The 22,925-nt window shown below is 39.4% G+C and overlaps 1 protein-coding gene and 1 long non-coding RNA gene across 2 annotated transcripts; one reads left to right on the plus strand and one right to left on the minus strand.

Moving 5' to 3' along the window:
• Positions 1 to 11,743: 11,743 nt before the first annotated feature.
• Positions 11,744 to 16,984, minus strand: LOC123653925 (probable G-protein coupled receptor Mth-like 1). The gene is made up of 4 exons (XM_045589901.1): positions 15,988 to 16,984; positions 15,802 to 15,880; positions 12,430 to 12,753; positions 11,744 to 12,344 (listed from the first exon to the last, which is right to left on the minus strand). The coding sequence occupies exons 1-4, from the start codon at positions 16,982 to 16,984 to the stop codon at positions 12,002 to 12,004; spliced, it is 1,743 nt and encodes a 580-aa protein (XP_045445857.1). The 3' UTR covers positions 11,744 to 12,001.
• Positions 16,985 to 21,222: 4,238 nt separating this feature from the next.
• Positions 21,223 to 22,690, plus strand: LOC123654120. The gene is made up of 2 exons (XR_006743193.1): positions 21,223 to 21,611; positions 22,536 to 22,690. It is a non-coding gene; the product is annotated as an uncharacterized LOC123654120 (long non-coding RNA).
• Positions 22,691 to 22,925: the final 235 nt, after the last annotated feature.

Consider the following 22,925-nt stretch of genomic DNA (forward strand, 5'->3'; position numbering starts at 1 on the left):
TGTGTTCTTCTGTCAGATCGAGGTACTACCCCAGTTGGGTTGCTCCATATTTTGAGCGGGAAATTTCCCACTGAACCCTACTGAGGTAGGTAAAGTTAAGTTTGGTTTGTTGCAACAAGATGAAGAGGACGTTTATCTCGCAATGCCGTGTTTCGTCATTATTTGCCACAAAACATGATGAAGCTCCAACGAGGAGCAACTAATACCTACAAAACATTTTCTTGAAATGTCTTTGAAGACTTTCCAGTCGAGTGTAGGGAGCGATCGAGTGCCGTGGTGTCGACCTCCAGGCGGTCGATCTGGAGCGTGAAGTTCTCGACGCGTGGCGAGTGCTCACTGCGCCGGTCGCCGAGGCCGCGGTACCGTTGCGCCGCATCGTCCCGTGAGCGCTATTAGGGTCGCCTCGCGAGTACACTTGACTTCGTGTTCTCGCACAGACGCAGCCTACAAACACACATTCGAACCTACTCTTAAGTGATTATATGACCCGGCTTCACTCTAGATGTGTGCACTATTTGTCGACGTAGGTACACAGGCTTACATCGTGACCCGAATCCGACTATTCATTTTCTCGTTTCTATTAAAACGTAACACTACGACAATTTCCTCACAGTAAACACCTCAGAGTTTCTCTCCTTGAAAATTAGGAATTTCGACATCAATCTGCCGTCTACATCTCTGTGTCATCACTTCAGCTTATCGCAGTCCACTGCTGGATTTAGGCCTCCAAGTTCACAAGTTCGCGCCGAAAGTGGCGTGAACCCATGAGTGTTGCCCATAGTCATCACGTTGGGGAGGTGGGTTGGTGACCGCAGGGCTGGCTTTGTCGCACCGAAGAATCTATTAGTATTTGAAACCAAATCGTATAAATCTTGCAGCAGTCCTAATGTTAATAACAACGCGGTACGCATTATCTGTTTCGTCAGTAATTAGTGCAGCGGGCTAGGAATACATTTCATTAGCGCGACGGAAGTGCGACGCGACGACAGCGGAGCATCGCTTCCGCAACAACCGCACCAAACGTGCCGACGACAGCACTGCCACTAATAGTGAACAACTATTTACATTTCCAAAAGTATTTTTGTCTGTGAGTAAACAACCAACAATATATTATATATGGGGTGTCACATATATTAAACAAGAAGCACTAATTGTTTTAATTCAGCCTTAAGTAATATTAATATATTACTTGTAAACTTGACTTCGCTAAAGCCTAGAGGCCGTTGTTTATTACGTCAAACTTTAGAAGGCGTAGGCAGATGTATGTTACAAGGAGTTGTTAGTTTCATATAAAATTTAAATCAATTTGTAATTTATGGTACAATTTAATATTTGTGATAGCATTTATATTTGCAAGATGTGTAACGAATGCCGATGTCACACAAATGTTCTGACGATGGGACAAAAATGGGGAAAGTTGATATAATGACTAAATTGTTGTTACCTAAATTATAGAAAGCCCGCTATGACTCTACACCTAATGTATACCTAAAGACAAGAATTTAACAAGATTTCGTAGAATCGCTACCATCAAAATATAAAAGAGGTCACTTTCACTTATTACTGCAGTAGAGCTCCCCTCGTTATTATTAATTGTATTTATGACTCAATTAATATAATTTGATCGGTGAAATTCCCAGCTACTAGCGTTACCTTTGTTTAAACAGGAACAGTGAATCATTATTTAAAAAGTCACCCCTGCCTCTTCCCTAAATATTAATTTTAAGAGCTAGTAAGAGGGGCTCGTGAGGAACAAGCGTTGTACTTTAGCATCGTTATAAAGCGGTTACATTTTGAAAGCAAATAATATGTTGTCAATAATGATTTTATTTATAAAACGAATTCACAATCTTGAGAAAAATAGTTTGAAAAGTTCTTGAAGATTTGTCATCTATCGAAAAAGGTAATCTGAAGAGGCTCTTTTCGCTGCCTCTCTACGTTCTAAAATTAATATTTGGCAATTAAATTACACCGAGCTTTAAATAACTGAATAGATCTTCGTTTTACACCACCCGCGTTATAAGTATAGGTGGCCATAGTTTAAGCGAGATGAAGCTTGGAAACTTTGCTAACATTGACGTAATACCTGAGTTTTATGCATATAATTATATTCTTAGTTACCTCATAGCGAATATTGCAATGATTGAACTACGTTTCGAAACAATGCCATTTTCTGGTTCAAATGGCCCCCGGGGATATCAGCTACTTGAATTGACAATGTATTTTACAGATATTATATAGTTCAAAGCAAAAATATTGGTAATTATAGGTGTGTAAACGTTTTAAGGCATGTGTAAGTGCATGGAGTTAATATGCGTATAGCAGATAAACTACCACCCTTTGCCTATATCTGTACTAGCATATTAAATCTTCTTGAAAAATAAATTTTAAATACAATACACATTATATGAGATGACTCAAGATATTTTCTCAAAGTTAGTGTAACGTTGACCAGATTATTAGTTACAAGACTCGGCGCTGTTTGGTTTGTAATCTGCTGATGTTTAGCTGTACGCGAACATAGAGATCAATTCACGACCATTGTCGGAAACAGGAATGTGGACAGCTACAGTGACCATTATTTCTGTAATTACATCATTTAAGTGTATTGAACAAGTCCATTGATATCACGATGACGTAACAGTTTATAAATATGTTCCCCGTCTGTTCGATCTTTATTATCCTAACAATGGTCATTCTATTACACATTACCTTTGTATTCCTATCGAATGAGAAGTGTGCATTATACGAGTACTTGCGCTCACAAGGAGCTATTGACAATATATTTCTCGTTAATGAAAATGATAAAAAAGATAAACATGCGATGTACGAATTCCATTATTTGCCCGTAACGGTATCTTTTGTACCGGATGTTACAACCTTAATAAATAGCTTAAACAAAGACACTCAAATTACTCAAACACCTTTACGTTTATCTCAATGAGCATAAGCGGTGTTTTATATTTATGAATTCTGTAATTTTTCAATTAGATTATCGCAGCTATTAGAAGATAAAGCGGTTGTTCGCAGCACGTTTGACGCGGACGATCATTCACGATTTCATGCCGCCATGAGAACATTCCTGAGCTCTCCTCGATAGCGAAGGATACTCGCTTTTTATCTACGCTTCTTACGTTCATCATTATCACTTCGGAGAATTATAAAATTTCCAATGTAACATCTGCAATTGTAAGATACTTTTGTGAGTCACGTTTTTACAAAATGCTTTGACGCCGATAACAGCTAATTAGGCATTGTACTTCAAGTATCAAATTTGATTAGTCACGCGTTATCTCTAGTCTTTATGACTATTGTCATGTCGAAATGTCGAAGCGTGTCTCAAATATATCATTCATATGAAATTTTTTTTTTTTTTTTTTATGTCACTAGGTCGACAAACAAGCGTACGGCTCACCTGATGGTAAGCGATTATCGTAGCTTATAGACGCCTGCAACACCAGAAGCATCGCAAGCGCGTTGCCGACCCAATCCCCAATCCCCAGGAGCTCTGGTCACCTTACTCACCAACAGGAACACAATACTACTTGAAAACAGTATTATTTTGCTGTGGTCTTCTGTAAGGTCGAGGTACTACCCCAGTCGGGCTGCTCCATATTAGAAATAAACATTCAATTAGATAAACAAGTCAACATACAACAGTCAGAGTTCAGGCAGAGTCTATTTACTTTTATTTTAACAGGCTTCAAAAAAGGAGGAGGTTATCCAATAGACTGTATTTTTTTAAGTTCCCTCGTAACTTTTTAGTGGGTAACCGATTTGGATGATATTTTTAAATCTTTTAGTCCTATTCAAATTTGATCAATATTTGATTACTTAGTACTTTTTGAGTAATCTTTAATAACGCGTATTTACTTGACAATTATTTCGTCTATCTAAGTTGCATTACTTGTCGATGTAATTGAAGGCGGTTTTTTTTTTCATTTTCGAGGAAACAATTTGAAACCGAACCAGTCGCATACCTGCGTAGGATAGTGTCGATATTTTGCTGCGACCTTGAGCCGCGGGCGCGCAGCGACGGCGTGTCGCGAAATTACGGTTTAACTTCGATAATTACTTTTTACTAATGAAATTCAATTTTAAAGCGATAAAAGCGTAATTACTAGTTTTAATGGATATTTGAGAACGTCGATAACGATCGCGGGGCGGTCGGGTTTAGGCTTTTAATCGTGGGTAATTATTATAAGAAAGGTCGCAGTCGCCGTCAGAGTCTGGACTGCGGCCGGGAGGAATGCGGTGTCTGGTTACAGCGGCGCGGCGGCCGTGACGCCGAGTGATGCGAGTAACACGCACAGCAGACCATTGACAACATCACTGACGAGACTTGAACATTATATGACTTCGTTAAGTGTTATGTTGACGAAATGTTCGTACAGAAATAAATGAAAGTTTATTACTCGCTGCAGTAAAACCGGTTACACAAGTTAAATGACATACAATATGAAACCTCCGATACAAACAACAGACCCACATGACTCAACATCGCATAGCGAGGCGACACTGCCGTCGATGCGCGGTTCTCAATTAGATATCGAGTGCGCCGATGACGAACCTCTCCAAGACATTAATAATAATTTACTTGTGAATAAGACTCTAATATTTAAAAATACATAAATTAAATAAGTATATTAAGTTTCATACACGTATTTTATCACAGGCTGTTCAATTTTAGTTTTCTAGCAGTTTTTAATAATAAATGATCGAATTATTGTGTCTATTCAAGTGATGGGTATTCCTATTGTGATTCATATATGTATATCTATATTTATATCACGAGAAACTTACACTACACTTTAAAATAATAAATAAACGTACTACTTTAACGGATAAATAACAAAGTATAATTAGAGCCTGCTTCAATAACGGCAAATAAGTTGCAAATAGACTTTAACGACAGGACGTAGCCATTATAACGTGTTTCGCTACAATTAACCACAACTTTTAGATTCACATTATCGAATAGAAATATGCGATAAATGTGGTGAAATTCGTTCGTAAAAAGAATACTATATCACAAACTTTAATCCGTTGGATATCGTTTATCCATCAAATAGCGTTATCCAGAACCAGTGATAAAGGCCATTAAAATCGAAATCGTAAATTAATCGTGAGCTACGATATAATTAACATGTTTAATTGTTCTTGTTGTCCGCGTTTTCGTTAGTGAATCAACTTCCTCAGCCGGCAGTTTCATAGTTTTGTCTCAATCTCGAACAGTCAAAGGGTTGTTTGTAAGACTAGCGCGGCCCACGCCTCGCCCGCGGCCGTGCCGTTGCTTATTCCAATAGCAATTAGGTGAACATGTCGCAACAATACCATCTCAAAACTGACATCCAAGCTTAGTTCCTACATACGTTCATATACCAGTACTATATAGGTCACGATTAAAAACAAAACTACATATGATAAAGCGAATTTCGAACAAGGAGACCTGACTTATAAGTCATTCACTAAACACATATTAATATTTAAGAAAGGCATCACTAATATAACGATAATGTGTTCGTTGAAATACTTGATTAAAATAATAAGACCGGTTTCGATACACAACTACATAGGTACCCAAAACAATCGAAAGCGAAATTTGCGTAACAACGACTAGCTATGTTAAACTAATGCTTCTTTTGTGAGACGGTAACCAGCTCGCAGTAAATATCGCACAGATAGCGTCAAAACTGCTGTCAACCCAACTGTCAACGTGGCTATCGTCTTCGTGTCATTACGAACGTTATAAGGAATTAACACTCACTCCACGTCATCCTTTTATTTGGGGTGAAGATAGTTGATAACAAGAAATATTATATACGCGTGTAAAACATAAGCCTTTCTTAGTCGCGTAACAAAAAGGAGTTTACATTTATGATGCTCTTAATCGATTCTCACACCTACCTGATATGCACACAAAATTTCATTAAAATCGGTCCAGCCGTTTCGGAGGTTATAACTAACATTGTGACACGAGAATCTTATATATAAGATAAAAGTATGGTTTATCGGATGTATAACGGTCTATTCCCTATTTTTTGTTGTAGCATTAAACTAACGACACAGTGCTAAAGACCATATTTTTTCTTTTATCACTAGATAAGAAGACTTCTTGGTTCACAACAAACAATCATAAAAGACTAGTTAGTTGCAACATCTGCGCCTGCAAACTATTAAACGGCTAGTTACGAGGCTGCCAGATAAGACCGCGGTTGTTACGGCGGACACAATTAGCGCCAGCGGTTCTAAGAAGTCCGTTTAGAATTAGTCGTGCGATGGAAACATGAGCCGCGCTCAGCACGGACCGCGGCGGGGTCACCGCCCGCCCCGCCGCGCCGCGCCCCCCGGGACTCCGTTACGAAATTTATGAATAGGTACTATCTCTTCGAGATCAGAGTAACTAAAGCATCATAAACGTGATGAAGACAGAGCGACAGAGAGATCAACAAACATGCGACCGATGTGGCTCGTCAATAAGGTTAACGAGCTAACTATAACTACTAATGACTTTTTAACGTCAAACGTTTTAAATATCCATCAATAAAAGTGGTGAACAGTCTGAGAATTACTGAGAAGACTCTCAAGAGTCAAATTGTAAGAAACGTAAACATATTACATCAATACTAAATGATTATGTTGTGGAATGTGAGATATTTACCGATGGCGAGCTGTTACTTGTGACGTCAAAAACTGAAGACGAAGGTAGAAATTGCATCTAATAAAAATAGACTTGTAGTTTCTGTAAAAGATTTTCAAAAATTTGGAACAATAAATTTGAATGTACTTGGTCGTTTCGGGATCAGGGCTCATCGTAAAAAAGTTCCGCGTGACTGTTTAATAAGTGTAATACTTATATACACTTTTTGTAACAATTCAAAGTTATCATTATCCTTCCTATAGCTGTATTTATTTTGTTATATTGTCAAATTTGCTAGTCCCATTGTTACTTTGTTAAAGTAAGCAACTAGGTGAGAGTTATAAATAAAAAAATTATTATTGCCTTTTAAGATATTGGATGAACAACTAGGCACAATAAGGGTTTTTTTAAATATTGATGATTGAGATTGTATTGAGATACGTACCTAAATATCGTAATAGCTTCTCCTGTCAGAATGAAATTAATGTATGTGTCGATATTTTTGTTCTCGAATATCTAAAACGTATCAATGTACCTAACTAGACGTCTAGTTAGAAATATTCAAAACAAGAAAGATAAACTCTGAAATCCCACCAGTCCCTTTCAACAAGTTTTCATCGACCTTTCTTATTTACTCAAACTCTCTCGACGCGGCGCTTTGTATAACATTCAGCGATTCCCGTCTTCCATGTTTCGCCGCCTAAGGGCACTCGCACGCCGCAGTCGGACGCCCGCTCTGTGCCGATCAAAGAGCCATTCAAAGCCGCTATTCTCCTCGCTGACGCTCAATGCGCTTAATGCGTTTACTAGGAATCTTTCCTCCAACATCCGTCTTATTGTGATATCGGCTCAATTTTAACTCGATAAACGGCAATGAATGACCGCTCTTGGAGCGTCGCAAGGAATACTGTTACGATATATTATATTATTTATATTTACAATTAACTGTATACATAATATATGTTTACCTATAACCATTTGTATGAAAACCTTTCCACACAATGCTAATTGTACGGGTTATCGCACAGAAACACATTGTTGACGCATCGCTATCTCTGTTAAATATCGAGAAAGAAGTGGGTCGGATATTATCCTGCGCGCATTAGGGGCACATTAGCGTTATCGCGCGCGAAGCGGCCCAGGCGCCGCCAGCACCGGACAAGCCGTGGAGTGTGGAGTGTGGACGCCTGGACGTCGCCTCGACAGAGCGTGTGCCCTACTTCCGCGAAACACTAACCACAAACAACTTCGAACATCACACTGTACTAATATTGACTTAATTATAACCTATGACTACTCGAAAGTAGCGATTGTTTATTTTGATTCGATGACTAAGTTGTAATTGAATGAAACTCAATATCGAAATAAAATAGAATTAGTAATGGCCGGTTCAGTACTGTGCAGCAATTATTATGTTATTGATGTTAAAAGAGGGAAACTATGATGCAGTTACATATAACGACATCGACAATAGAAAAGAGTAAACTGGTTTGAGACCACAATGCGTCCCTGTACGTTCCTAGTGCGCTAGATTCTTGCTACTTCCACCAGCATTATAGCAACGATATCGGAAAGTTGTGATTGTGCGTAGTTATGTACACGATGCATGTATGTTACGCTGTTCAAAGCCTTTTTACTAACACAGTGAAATACATAAATAATTCATTGTCGTAATTATATTTTCTGTACAATATTGAATATTTTTATTTATATATACGAACGAAATGAGTCACTGTTATTTTTAATAATAAAATATAAAGGAATTTAATGGTGATCAAGTACATGTTGTGGCTGTTGTATGTAGATATAATTCGAGTAGAGCGGTTGCGGCGAGCTGCAGCCCTGCTCTGGCCGATGTAACCCGACGCGGCACACAATGGAGCGACCGTCTTCATATTGATTGTAGACAATATGCTTCGTGTGAGAACGACGCGCCCGCGCCGGCGACGTCGTGTTGTTGATACGACTTTAAAATAATCTTACCGCGACGATGTTCCGTTCGTAAAACAGAACCTCGGCGTTTATCATTTGTCTCGTACAAGATAGTGCCAAAACCTTTTGTAACGTAAAACGATGCAACATGGTGGCAAGGGCGACACAAATTTGGTGGTGACAGTACTTTATTATCGGCCGCAGTGGGTCGAGGCCCGCCGCGAGCCTCGCGCCGTGCATACTTAACTAAGCCCGGCGACCACTGCCAGTGCTGCGTGACCGCAGTTGTGTCATTTACGAGCTTTACGACATAATATTATTCGGTAATTCGTTGCCTAATAAACCTTTCTTGAAATCCCAAATATTACGCGCTTGTTACAAAGTTTTCGTATTTTTTCCTAGCCTGCAGAGTACAAGGTTCTTTCACGAATATCCTTGCGTGGACGTATGCGACTCGATGCAGTTAAATGTGACATTTGCATGTCGTGTACCTTCGGTGCACTGACATTCTGGCAGCGCTAGTGTGTGTAATACACACTGTGTGTGTGTGTGTAGCGGTCACGCCCGCGCTGCACCGAAGCGCTAGTGAACACCTGCTCGTCAGATGTTTGCGTCTTTTAATTTAATTTTATTTTTTTGTGAATCTGTATGCAAGATAGCCGTTAATTAGTTTTATTCCTGTATTTTAACATATACGTCACATGGTCGTGTCTAGTCGGTGACAAACTCGATTCTCATTCCAGGGTATATTTGTTGCGTAATTACGATTGTATCTAAGCTCCGGGCGTGTAACGCATGCAGGTGTCGAGTGCGGCATTCCGGCGCGTCTCGCGGTGAAAGCGCCCGCCGCCGCCACACGCACCACTTTCCACGACCTCGGGACCGACACTCGGAAACAATGACAATGATGGAATGTACACTTAACTACAATTTTAATCATTACCGTCTCGGTGTAATTAAACGTTCATAACGAAGACATCATATTCAGTATTCGTAAGTATATAATAGCTAACAACGTCACCGCGCCAATGATTTCGAATTTCACAGTCGTTAGTATTCAACGCACACAGTCGTCGCTTGCGTCTCGTGCGTGTGTGCAAATATCCGATGCGCTCACAAGGCTAGCGGTCCCGTTCACAAACACGAACAAAGAGGGTACATTATAAACATACGACAGTTACTTAAACACGATTAGTTTCAATAAGATTGAAATCGGAACCGGAGCCGGTGCGCGCAGTTGCAATTATTGCCAATTGACCGGCGCGCGCGCGCGTGTGCGTCCCTCGCGTACACTCGTTTACGACCACAGCCGTGACTCGTGCGCGTGTAGTGACGAACCGCACTAGACCCTTTGTAGGTATTGCTTATCTTTGTTTCGAGCTTGAGAAAGCTTATAGTGGAGATTAAGCACAGCGAAAACTAACAGAAATCAGGCTAAATTTACTTTATTTAATTGTGTATTGATCTACATTTCACCTTGCAGTAAATCACGCGTAATATGGAAAGTAACTCATACAGCTGTAGTGAAAGTAAGGTATACAATGGACTCCCGGGTCCAGGAACCAGCGGGCATCACACTGCGACCTGTTTCAAAGTTCTTTTAGTTTGTATGTTATAATCGCATCGAATACAAGCGAAATTGAGAAATGATGATGCTACAATTTTCTACAACAATGACAATCTTATCCTGGTTCGAACAAAACAGCTTGACGGATGATTTGTTTCACTAAACTTAACAAATGTCAATCTCATAACGACGCTGTTTTGAAGAGCTTGAGCTAACATGGCGGTACTCGTTGTCAGTGATTTCGTTGATAACAGAGTCTGTCTATAACTATATCACTCACCACCACTAACTTCAGGCTATCGCAGCCCACTGTTGGACATAGGCCTCCACAAGTTCGTGCCAAAAGGGCGTAAACTCGTGTGTAACTATATCCTTATTTCACATCTCGTCAATCTCTTACTGTGGAGTTAAAATGGCGCTAGAGGTTGTGTAAATTACTCGCTATAACAATGTCATGTTAAAGTAGGTGTGTAAAAACAACTTTCTGTTCTGTTTAATTTCTATTTTAAAAACTGTTTTAATTTTCTCTTAATTTTGAAATTAAACTGAAATATTTTACGTAACATATCAAGGTCTGGTGTTCACTTGCTTCTCATTTGTAGACTTTTTTTTTCTCATTCGTACAGCAGTACGCGCGTAGTAGCACCGAGAGATGTCAGTTAATAATTCTGTCGTTATGATTAGAAAACGAACCCGTTTACCGCCTAATAATGGTGCATCAATCGCTCAAGTGATATCTCGTCTACAAACAAACAAATACTATCAGTTGCAAATGTTTGAGCGCATAATGATTTTCCTTGATCGCATTAAGTGCCTTTAGCCCTTTACTTCCTCAATCGTAAGCCTTGCTGAGAGAGCTTTATTTTATTATCGGCCTGTTAACCAGTTCTAAATAATGGCTATCTGGCAAATAAGTTACAATCAAACTTTAACAGCAGGAAGTAGACTAGAGCATTTCACCTCAATTAATAAAGCACAAGTTTTACAGACATATTATATGCGAATAAAAATCTCACAAGGACAGTGGAATTCGAAAGTGAGTAAGAATAACACATTAGAACCTTATCTGTTAGATATCTTCATGCATCAAAGTATTTTCACAACTGGTAAAATAGGCCCTAATACTTTTGTCCTCTTTATCTAGAACTAACTAGATCTCATACAGCATAAGTTTCAGCAGAGCAAGTGCAGACGTGATCCTTGCGGGGATGCGGTCTACGTTCGCGACTAGGTTATCACAACTCTTACTACTCGGGGTCTGTCACCCGGATCAGTGTCGTTATGTCACATTGCATTGACACGGATTCCTAGCTTTGTTACGCGTTATACGTATTTTATGTAACGTCATAAACGAACTATAAATTTGTTTTCCTTGACGTTAAACAAGTGTAATTTGTATATTATACATAATATGTTGTCGGCGGCAAGGCGAGGAGAAAGCGTCAGCGCTTTCGATCGCCGCGCGCCTCGAACTAACAAAAGATATAAACGCGCTCCAGCGACTGCACTCGCGTATTCATGCGAGTATACACACGTGTGAACAAACATAAGTAGGCAGCTATGAAGTAATTATCGAGGAATAGACAGAATGAAATGAAAGATAGTTTAGAATTTCACAATCATTTTTATTTCAACAGCCAATCGAACGGGCAAGACGTTCACCGATGACGAATCGTCAATAGAGTTCATCACGATATAAATAACACATATACAAAGACTGTACGCTAACATTCGACCGCGGGGCCGACTAACACAGTATATACAGAGCCTCGAGTCGTACCGCAGGTACATCATACAATCGTAATCGTTAACTAGAGTACAAAAATAATACTGTAGAATAAACGTGCGGGCGCGCCGCGCGGTCAGCACACGGTCTCCATGGGCAGGCGCGGCGGGGCGGGCGCGGGGGCGGGCGCCGCCGTGGTGTGCGTGAGCGACTCGCCGCACGACGGCAGCTGCGAGGACGAGTGCGCGGCGCCGCCGGGCGCGCGCGCGCACCACGCCGCCGCCGCGCGCTTCAGCGCCGCCCACGCGTGCGGCTGGCAGCCCACCACCAGGAAGATGAACACGCCCTGCAGCGCGTTCAGCAGGTCCGTGGCGTACCACACGTACTCCGGCCCGCCGGCCGCCCACGACACCACGTCCGCGCCCCAGGTCACGCCCATCACCACCACCAGCTTCGCGCAGACGCGTCCGAGGGCCGCCCTACGTTAAGAAATTATAGAACAATTTAGAAGTCAGTAAACGTAAAAATAATACCAAAGAGACATACAGCGGACGTGTCGCGTACCTTTCCGAAGTGGACTTGACTTCGTCGCGTCGCCAGAGGCCGCACGTGAGCTGGCGGGTAGTGGAGATGAAGAGCGCGAGGTTGACGAGCAGTAGCACGCCGACGGGCCCGAAAAAGTAGACGAGGATCTCCATGTCGCCGTAGAACCAGCAGCGCTGCACGGCGAAGCGCGGGCGCAGCAGGCCGGGCGCGGCGCCGGGCGGCAGGTGGTCCAGCAGCGCGGCCACGCCCGCCACCACCAGCGGCCCGCCCCACGCGTACACCATGTACACACGCAGGCGGCACGCCTCCTGCCCGCGCTCCAGCGACGTCGGCCGGAAGTCCCTGCGGACCACCTCGCGTTACTTTACGAGTATGTCACACACCGACTGAGCTGACTCGCTATGGCCTCACGGTGGGTTTCCCTACCGTGTTAAGCAGTCGGTCGCGGTGGGTGATAACGATCGTTACTCTGGTTATTTGAAATGATCCACCAACCTACAGTAGGACAGTGTTGATACAGTTCCCAACAATTCCTCATACGGATAGGAGATTACGCTTCAGCCTGTAATATCCCACTACTGGACATAGGCCTCTTTCCCCATGCCAGAAGAAGGATCAGAGCTTAATCCACCACGCTGCTGCAATGCGGATTGGCGGATATATTCCCTACTATGAGTGACGATCGCTAACAGGTGTACATGATAACAACCGGGACCGACGGCTTAACGCGCTCTCCGAGGCACGGTGGGGAGACCCACAAGGACTGCACAAACACCCAGACCACGGCAAATACCTGTATGGCCAATACAAATGTTTGTCATGTGCGAGGATCGAACCCGCAACCTCCAGCGCAACAGGCACAATCCATAGCTGTGACCGTTGCGCCAACGCGGCGTCAGGAGATTATTATTCCCTAACAGTGGAGTGAATATAGAATTACAGTCTGTTTCATTGAGTTCAGTTTAAATTAAAGTCCTTAATAATATATAATAAATTAATTTAAGATACAATTTACAAATAGGTGTGGGAAACCTAATGACACCAGAACATTAGAGTAATTTAACAATTTGTATTAATTACTAGCTGCCTGCAATAGTATAAATTAAATAATGATTAATACTTTTTAATTTGTAATATTTCATCATCTTCATTAATAATATAATTGATGGGTAACATGAATATTATTCAATATTATATTGTTGAGTTTTTGTTTTATCTTACTTTGTTAGTACCAAGCATGTGATCTCACTCTTCGTACAAAGGATCAGCAGCAGTGTGCAACCACTTACTCCTATCAGCATCGCAAAGCATTTTCAATTGTCAAAAAAATAATCTTGAATAAGCATTTTCATATACGGCGTCTATTAGTTTGTTTTATTGTTTCAATGCGCTAATTTATTTAATTTATTATTTAATTTAATTATCGCTTTATTTATTGCTAATTTTAAAAACGTATTTGCAGTAACTTGTTTTACGCGTAAGATCAAGTATCTAAGGATTTAAAAACATGATGAGCTGAGACGCGCAACTGTTGGACGACCAGAGTACATATTATTGTCAATTGATTTGAATTATTTATTTAATATCTTTAGTTGCGCATGATGACACAGGTTATTTCGTCAATGTCATGTAGAATGAAAGGAAAAGACACTTTGGAGGAACTTGAAAAAAGGTTATTAATAGATGCCTAAAACATTTACTTTAGTGCATACATAACTACATACACATACATACATGCGGTACTTTTTGAGTTTATCCCGGACATACATACAGACAAACAGGCAAACAGACAAAAATTCTAAAAACCATATTTTTGGCTTCGCTATCGATTGTAGATCACACCCCAAGTATTCTTTTAAAAAAATATTCAATGTACAGAGTTTTGACTTTCCTACCATTTTATTATATGTATAGATACGTAAGTCTTAAGTGTGTTTTCAAAAACAAAATATGAATAAACAAATGAACATATTTTGTAAAATTCAATCCCTACCCTATCTGTAGGAAGTTGGGAGATGAAAGTCAGAAAAGGGTTTGTTTTTCTATTTTTATTTTCAGTGATGTGTGGTTAAGATTTCTTTCAAAAGGTTAATTTGACGAATATGGAACACAATATCGATTTTTTATTAAATTAATAAAACATGTAAGTATTGTAACTGAATTGATAATGTGAAATTAATGCTGGATATACCTACTTATATGTTATTCATATAGTTAACCCACTCTTTTTGCATAATTTCTGAAAGCGTAAAAATCCTTTTAGAATTGAATCCTAAGGGGATTTTATACGTCGATAAAAATTTATACCTTTATCCAAGACACAAAATATTTACATAGAATAAGACAATGCTTTTTCAAAAGTGAAAACATGGTGTCGTGTGTCTGTATGTTTATCGCTACTACTCGTCATAACAGTGCACTATGATTGTTTTTGTCGAAAGGATCATTGTTATAGTTCGCGTCATGTAAAAAGAACGCTGGCCTTGAAGCTGCGCAGAAGCGATTTATCGGTCTATTTGGTGGTACGGGGTAGGGGGACGGGAGTGTTTATCACTGTCGCATGCTTGCCGGTGTGCTATTGGTTGACAGCGGTTGACAGTTCGACGTCGACTCAAATTATTATCGCGCACAAAAGTTTTAAATTACAAAATTCTCCATTTACTATGTATTTCACTAAAAAACAATTATCAATTTATCATTTTAAACACATAAAAACTATTAAGATACGAATATCGAGAGTACAGATAATTATTATTTTTGAATACGACATTTCAATAACTAAAAAATTTGTTATTGCTTTTGTTTAAAAAAAATTGTGATTTTGTAAAGTGATAATTATTATACTTATTTAGTCCGAATTATTCGCACTTGTATTTCTAGTATTTTTTAATGTACCTACCAATAACCATTATACGAAGCCGCGAGTGAAAGCCTAATTAAAAAATAAAACAGTAGTACTTGTGCGCGAGTATACCCATGCGCAAACGCACCCCCTCCAGTTTCTTTCAGCGTTCTTTTTACATGACGCGAACTATACCTACGATATAGCTTTGTGACGTAGAAATGATACCTGTACTAAGTGAAGGTAGCGGGTAGGTAATGTACGTTATACTTTATTGATATCATATATATCTATATATCTAACGTATTTAAGTGTTAGCTGTGCGGGACGGGGCCGGCTGGTCCTGTTCCGAAGGATGCGGGCTCGAATTCTTTATATATTTTTTTTAAAGTCTCGCCTTAGTAAGTATCAGAACAGTTGTGAATTTAACAACAATACAATAAATCAAAAACACGGGTTCATTTTGGTGAAAACTTCACCGGATCTTATCAAAGTGTACATTTCATATGATACACATAAATCAAGTAAATAATCTGTAAAATACTCACCTAAACGTCCACCAGATGTTAAAACACATAGTGTTCAGCCAGAAGAACGCCGACAGAAAGAGGAAATGCATACACACAGCTGCACCGCGCCGCACCAACCGCACATGCACAGAACGATCAGACCACATTAATATTGAACATTTGGGAGGACGTTCGAACTCATGGGTCACGGTTGTAGATCCTCACCGAGTGCGCGACATAGCGTGGGCGGCACGCGGTCTCCGGCCAGCTGCGTGGCGGCCAGCAGCACATCTCCCAGCATGAGCGCGGCCACGTAGTGCGTTTGGCAGCGCCAGTGTAGCGCGTGGTGCGCCGCCGGCAGCGCGAAACCGGCCGCCAGCGTAGCCGCCAGGAAGGCGGCGCCCACGGCCAGCCCCGCGCCGTACAGCGCGTGCCGAGCCGTCTGCGCCGGCTGCGACGCCCGCGCAGCCGCCTCGCAGGCCAGCACCCGCGTGCCGGCCTCGCCCGCGACCGCCTCCGCGCACCACGCGCCCGCCTCCAGGCGCTTCTCCCCGTGCAGCTCCAGCGCACCGCCTTCGAGGAGCTTCGAGCCGCTCAGCGCGCCCGCCACCGCATACTGCGAACCATCCGCGCACGCCGGCCATCCGGTACCCACTGCACTACCGTTCGCGATTTCACGTAGTTCGTTCAGGGCTTCTAACGCACGGCTTTTGTCCTCCACGCAACTGAAGCCGTCAAAAGCGCGCCCCTCGGAGCAACACTTAGAAGGTCCTCGGCCGCCGGCGTCCTCGGCGCACACGAGGGCCGCGACCGCATCCGCGCAATACCGTTCGGGCGGAAGCGCCACCGCCGCTCCGCGCATCAACAGGTATCCATTGTTTGCAAGAAGCGCATAAGGTGCGGCGTGTTCCGGCAATATACGCAATTCTAGACATGCGGGCACGTGAGAAAACGCCAGTCGCCAGTGCAGCGGCAGCCGTCCCCGTTCGAGGTAGGAGTTGTGAAGAGGCGCGTACACGAGCGGCGCCCAGGGCTCGGAGGCGGCCGGGCGGCAGGCGGCGGGCAGGGCCGCGGCGGGCAGCAGGTCGGCCCGCAGCGCGGCGGGCGGCAGCGCCTGGCCCGCCGGGCAGCAGCGCGGCACGTTGCGCGGCGCCGCGGGCCGCGCGCCACCGGCCGCTGCCAGCCACGAACACAGGAACACGACCACCGCCGTCCCTAACATTGCGAGTCCCTCAACGATTGCACGCGCACTCCGAATGCATGACGAACTCGGGAGTTAATTTAAAAATTACTTTCTATCGAAGAGTATTTTCCGCACGTTAAACAACTTCACCGGTAGGCCGTAAAATTGAAACATATTCGCCCGTCGAGAGCGGAAAAGCACGTGTCAAAAGGATCGTGACGCGAAGAGCGCAACCTCTCGCTCCGGGAGCTAGTGCGGCACTAAGCGGCGATCGGCAAGTCGGCAGAGCGCGGCCGGCGAGGTGCGAGCAACGCACACGAGTTACTTACGCCTTACGACTTCGAGACCGGAATCGTAACGCAGTGCAGTACGTCGTCGAATGTAAATCGGTCGGTAAATGACAACGTAAATCAATAACTTTTATACTGAAATTTCGTGTGAAAAAATATTACTATCTAGTGTCATTATCAAGTTCCTAACCACTACCTATGAAGGTGGTTAGTAGTAGGTAGGTACTGATAATGTACACTAACAACTATAACTAGATACCAATTGCTCCCTTTTCCTTCACCTAAGCTGCACTTAAGCTGCTCTATACGATGCTATCAAAATTACGACATGGGCAGACACCGCTAACTGTCAAAAGTCTATGCAAAGTTTCTAATAAGGATAGAATATTAGGTCCTGAAATAAAAATTCCTTACCTCCCCAGGTTTCACATAATGGTTCACTTAAATTATTTTTAAATAGAGTACTTCATCACCATTCTAACCATATATCACACTTACAAATTTGCTGGTAAAGTAATGCAAATATGACCATGTAAACTGGTAGAATTGTGTTCTACATAATTGACATAATTTTGAGCGTCAACTTGCAAGCCTTATTCTAATACAAAAAATGAGAAATAGTGTATTTCAACTGCTATATAATATGCATTGAACATTCAGTTAGACCTATGCATTAACAAAATATTCAATATAGAACATTACGAAAAGCTATTTTTGAGACGGTACGCACGGTTCTGTCCCACTGTGCGCCGCAGGTTCTCAATGCACCGCGCTGTTTTGACTTTATACATAGTTTAATCAATAATAATTATATTCAACACACAGCTACAACCAGTTTATCCTAGATTACAACAAAAACAAGATACGATTCCGTACGCTGCGAAAATAATAGAAAAAAGCTTTGTTGCTTAACTTTGTGTTTTAGAATGTGCAGCTAAAAGTCCCAGACTCGCAATATATCAAGCAGGAAGCTTTCATCGAAAACGTAGCAAACCCTTGGAAATATAGGTTAAACAAAATGTTATGTTTTGGAATTATTCCTCTTTTATAAGTCTTCAAAAAGGTCGATGATGGCGTACCTTTCTTTAAAGCATAGTTCACTATACCCATTCTAACTTCTAAAACAGTCACTTTAAATGCGGTAATTTGGAGGCTACTTAATCGGATATTGTTACCCCTTATCGTTATCAACATAAGTATTCCTTCAGCATTTTATGCACATTATAATAGTCCTTGACACTATATAGATTAAATAAAATAAAAATAAACCTAGGCTCCAGACCTGTTTCAGAAGAAAAACTCCAGCGCGCGACGATTTTACTACGACGGGACTCAAGGAAGCGTGTCGCTAGTTTTGAAGATAGATAAAAGCGAAGAATTAATAACAGCAGATCATCTCTATAGATATCAGTCAATCAGTGTTGTATTTCTGTGGTGAGGAAGGTGACCAGAGCTTCTAGGGGAGATTGGGAGTAAGGTCTGCAACGCGCTTGCGATGCTTTCGGTGCTGCAGGCGTCTATAAGTTACGGTAATCGCTTACCATCAGGTGAGCCGTACGCTTCTTTGCCGGCCTAATTGTCTGAATAAAGTAAGTATATGTGCATATGTTGTTCTTCGTTTTTTATTATAAATTAAATATACTGTATTTTTTTTAATAACCTTATTTTAATCATTTTGTTTGCTCGCAAACGAAAAAAAGCCACTTCAATTACATCGACAAGTCATACAACTTCAGTAGACGAAAAAAATAAACAAACGCACGAGTCGTCACTACAATTTTCATGGGTTTCCTTCGATTTCTCTGTGATCCCATCATCAGATCCTGGTTTCCTTATCATGGTACAAAACTAGGGATATCTCCTTTCCAACAAAAAAAGAATTATCAAAATCGGTTCATAAACGACGGAGTTATCCTCGAACATACATAAAATATATAGGGTTGAATTGAGTAACCTCCTCCTTTTTTTGAAGTCGGTTAAAAAATTAGAGGTATCCAAAAATATTAAAATAAAGGGCAATCGCCATAAATTCTGTGAAATTCAATTAGTTGCATTCCAAATCGACGGGACTGACAACTGATAACATTGTATTCCTTACTTATGAGTATATTTCTTTTCGACGTTTACCGAATTCTAGGTTTATCAAAGTAAACATTTTTTACAATGTGAATCACTCACTAACAATTTGTCATTTTCGTTGTGAAACAAAGGTTATTCGGCAGCTCTGCCAGCGTTGAAATCGAAAATAGCAAGTTAATAATATTATTTAAGTGGAGACTTTCCTTGAATAGGTACCAAAGAAGTTATTTTGTAAAAAGAAAGTAACTTAAAACAAATAACTTATTTTCAATGTCGCGCCAAGTCAATTTGTACGGACCTATATAAAGTAGGAAAATCATGTAAACATTAAATAATCTATATACTTATAAATTGTTTTGGAACAAAAAAAATATTTGATTTTTTTAATTTATATATAGACGTGTGATTTATATATAAAAAATATATAAGAAAATTGTATGCATCGACGATATTATTTTGTATTCGGTTACTATAATTGTATAGTAGTGACATCTAAAGGTAAATAGAACTATCCAAAAACTTTAACTGTTATAGTACTGACTTCTACCACAAGATATCGCTATTCAAATATTGTACCGTACTGCTGTGTACTACATTCTTAATTTCGTGAAATTTTGTTAGATGGAAGTATTGCATACATTTGAATGACCATAATATTGCATTAAACAGGTACTACCATTATTTATCATTACTTTATTAAATTACATTAGATTCTACAAAGTTATTTAATTTCCTTGTTTATCTACAAAAGGCAAATCTTGTGACAAGGTTTTATATCAATTAAATTGTGTAATTACGTTATAGGTATGTTAATCGTAAAAATTTCAAGAGAAATAATTTTTTTTTTTTTTAGCGCATTTAAAATAAAATAAAAAATGATTTTTAAAATATTTTTACGCTTAGGTACGCTACAAGCTTCAGTCTGTAATATCCCACAGCTGGCCATAGGCCTCTTTCCTCATGTAGGAAAAGGATCAGAGATCTACCACGCTGGTTCAATGCGGGTTGGCGGATAAAATAAGTTAAATTAAAATGTTTTTACTGTACTTAATTTATTTAAATTTAAATGTGATGACATTTTATTTGAAACAGGCAATATGCATTAATATCTGAAAATCCTCCCCCTAATTTGATGCGTCAGCCCTGCTAGTAGAAAAGACGTGCCAGATGGTATGATGAATATGTGGTAATTTTTTTTAAAGGATAATATCGACACAAGTTTCATCGCAAACGGTTGAATACTTGACCACCGCTACGTGAGAGCTCTTGTCGTGGTATATTAATATATACATCATGTGTGAAACAAACAAACGACAGTCATCCCATCCATTCAATCACATCGGTTGAAGAGCACTCAGTAGACTGTATTAGGCTGAGTAATGATGATGAGTAATATTTAATAAAATATAATTAAATATCATTATAATTTATTTCTAAAAACTACTAAATTCAGGAAATAAATGAACTGCTCCATTGTGGGTTCACTAATTATATGTCCGTTGTATAAGATCATTTTATAAAGCTAATTTTGTATAATTTTTTTCTATTCATTAAAAGAGGGCGTTACTTGTGAAGTAAATTGAGTTATAAGTTTGAAATATTGTTAATTTACATAATTTTATTATTTACTACAAGATGGCGTTAGTAGTAGAATAAATCGCGCTATCATTTGTTTTATATTATACCATATGAAGAAACGAAAATTTGTTTTGGAAGAGATCAGGCCCAGGGGTGTGAAACTCTCATACAATATCGTAATTCAAAAATATTCATACAAACTAACGCCATCTTTTAGAGGAGGAGGGTGAGTTCGGGGTGATAGATTAATGTGCCAAAAATAGATGGCAGTAGAGTCTAGAATTTTTGCAAATATAATTAATTTAAATAATCAATCAAACATGTTTTGTACGATTCATAGGTATAAAAAAATATATTATAAAATATAAGTATATTTTAATTTATCTCCAATATTTTTTGCCGTGGCAATATTATTGAGGCCCATCGTGCATTAGTCGGCCATATTTGAATTTTGAATCACTCGTTTATTTGTGTTTGTTCAGTGTTCGTTGTGATTTTAATTTTATTGTGTTATTCCCTACGTTTTGGCTTGTTTACGGACTTTTTGATCTTCTACGTGTTACGACATCACCTGGATTGTTATTTGGACCCCGGACTGATTGCATGACTGTTAACTTGGCTCTTTATTACACGGATTACAATTTTTGCAATTTTGATTAAGTATTTTAAAATGCCGAAATCAGCTGAATTAAAATGTTATTTCAAATGTGATATTGATGGTGAGTATTCAAATTATTTAAAGAAACGTTTCAAAGCAGTATTTAGACATTAAGTATTATACCAAGATTACTCTTTTCTTCTCTATTCGACTTAGTAAAAAAAATTATAAAAGAAGTAATTAATTTGTATGCCATTTTAAAATTTGGTTAGCAAGAAAAACAGCCTATAAATCATTTGGCAAGCATACAAGGATTTTTTCAGTAATAATAAAATGAGGCTGCAAAATTTTTTTCTTTATAATATCATAATAATAGTTAGTAATTCAAACATAAGCAAGCAGCTTGTCTTATTATGTATCTACAAAAAAAAAAAAACAGTCATACTGCAAAATAATTATTTGTCGGAGCAAGATTGATTGGCATTCATATTTAAATTTTGGTTAGCAATAAAAATAGATTACGTTTTTTTTTTCAAAATCAGCAGTGTTCGTTAAAAGTGGGTGGAAAATAAAGCTATATATATGACACTATCCCAATATTACTAAATAGGGATCCCTTTCTTTCGAATTTTTGTTTTTCTAATTTAATTTTGCAGTTAGGTATTTTTTGGCATACTATTTCAGTAGGCATAATTATCTTAAAGGCTTATATTACCAGCACATGGGTCACTCATTGCTGCTTTTACATATATTCAGCCACAAAAAAAAAATACTATAACTGTTCAGAGACAATACAAATTGCAGACGGATTTAGAAATATTTGCTGACTATATGTTGTTGCCCAATTGTACTAGCTAATCAGTAATATTTTTTTGCTAACAATGATACAAATACTTTGCAAACTGTTTAAATCACACCCTTAATAAAATAGAAGTAATAATTAACTCTTTTTATTCCTTTCATTGCATTTAGAATTCATTATTATGTCTCTTTAGTATCACTTTTATGTATAAAGCAATATTTTAAGAATATTAAAAATTTTCAGGACCCTTACATCGCTTTCCCAAATGGGAATACCCTCATACAGAGAAGTTAAACCAATGAAAATTTTGAAATTTTGATAGGAATGATCATGTTAAAAAACAAGCATCCGATTATTATAATAAAAGATGAAAATAAACAACAGTTTTATAAATTCTATATGGTACTGGTGTTTTATTTTTAAACCCTCGATTATCTGTTAATATTAGGTAAAATAGAATTAATTTGAAATCAAATTTTTAATACTTAACACAAAAAAAATAGAAAATATTCTTAATGTACATACTTGTTACTTTTTGATAAAAGTTAATGATAAATATGAAATACTTTTCACACTATTTCCACCAATTTATTAATACGAACTGTTTGTATTAATAAATAAGTGGAAAAAGTG

Source organism: Melitaea cinxia, chromosome 5 (assembly GCF_905220565.1).
Source record: "Melitaea cinxia chromosome 5, ilMelCinx1.1, whole genome shotgun sequence".
In the NCBI taxonomy this organism is placed as follows: domain Eukaryota; kingdom Metazoa; phylum Arthropoda; class Insecta; order Lepidoptera; family Nymphalidae; genus Melitaea; species Melitaea cinxia.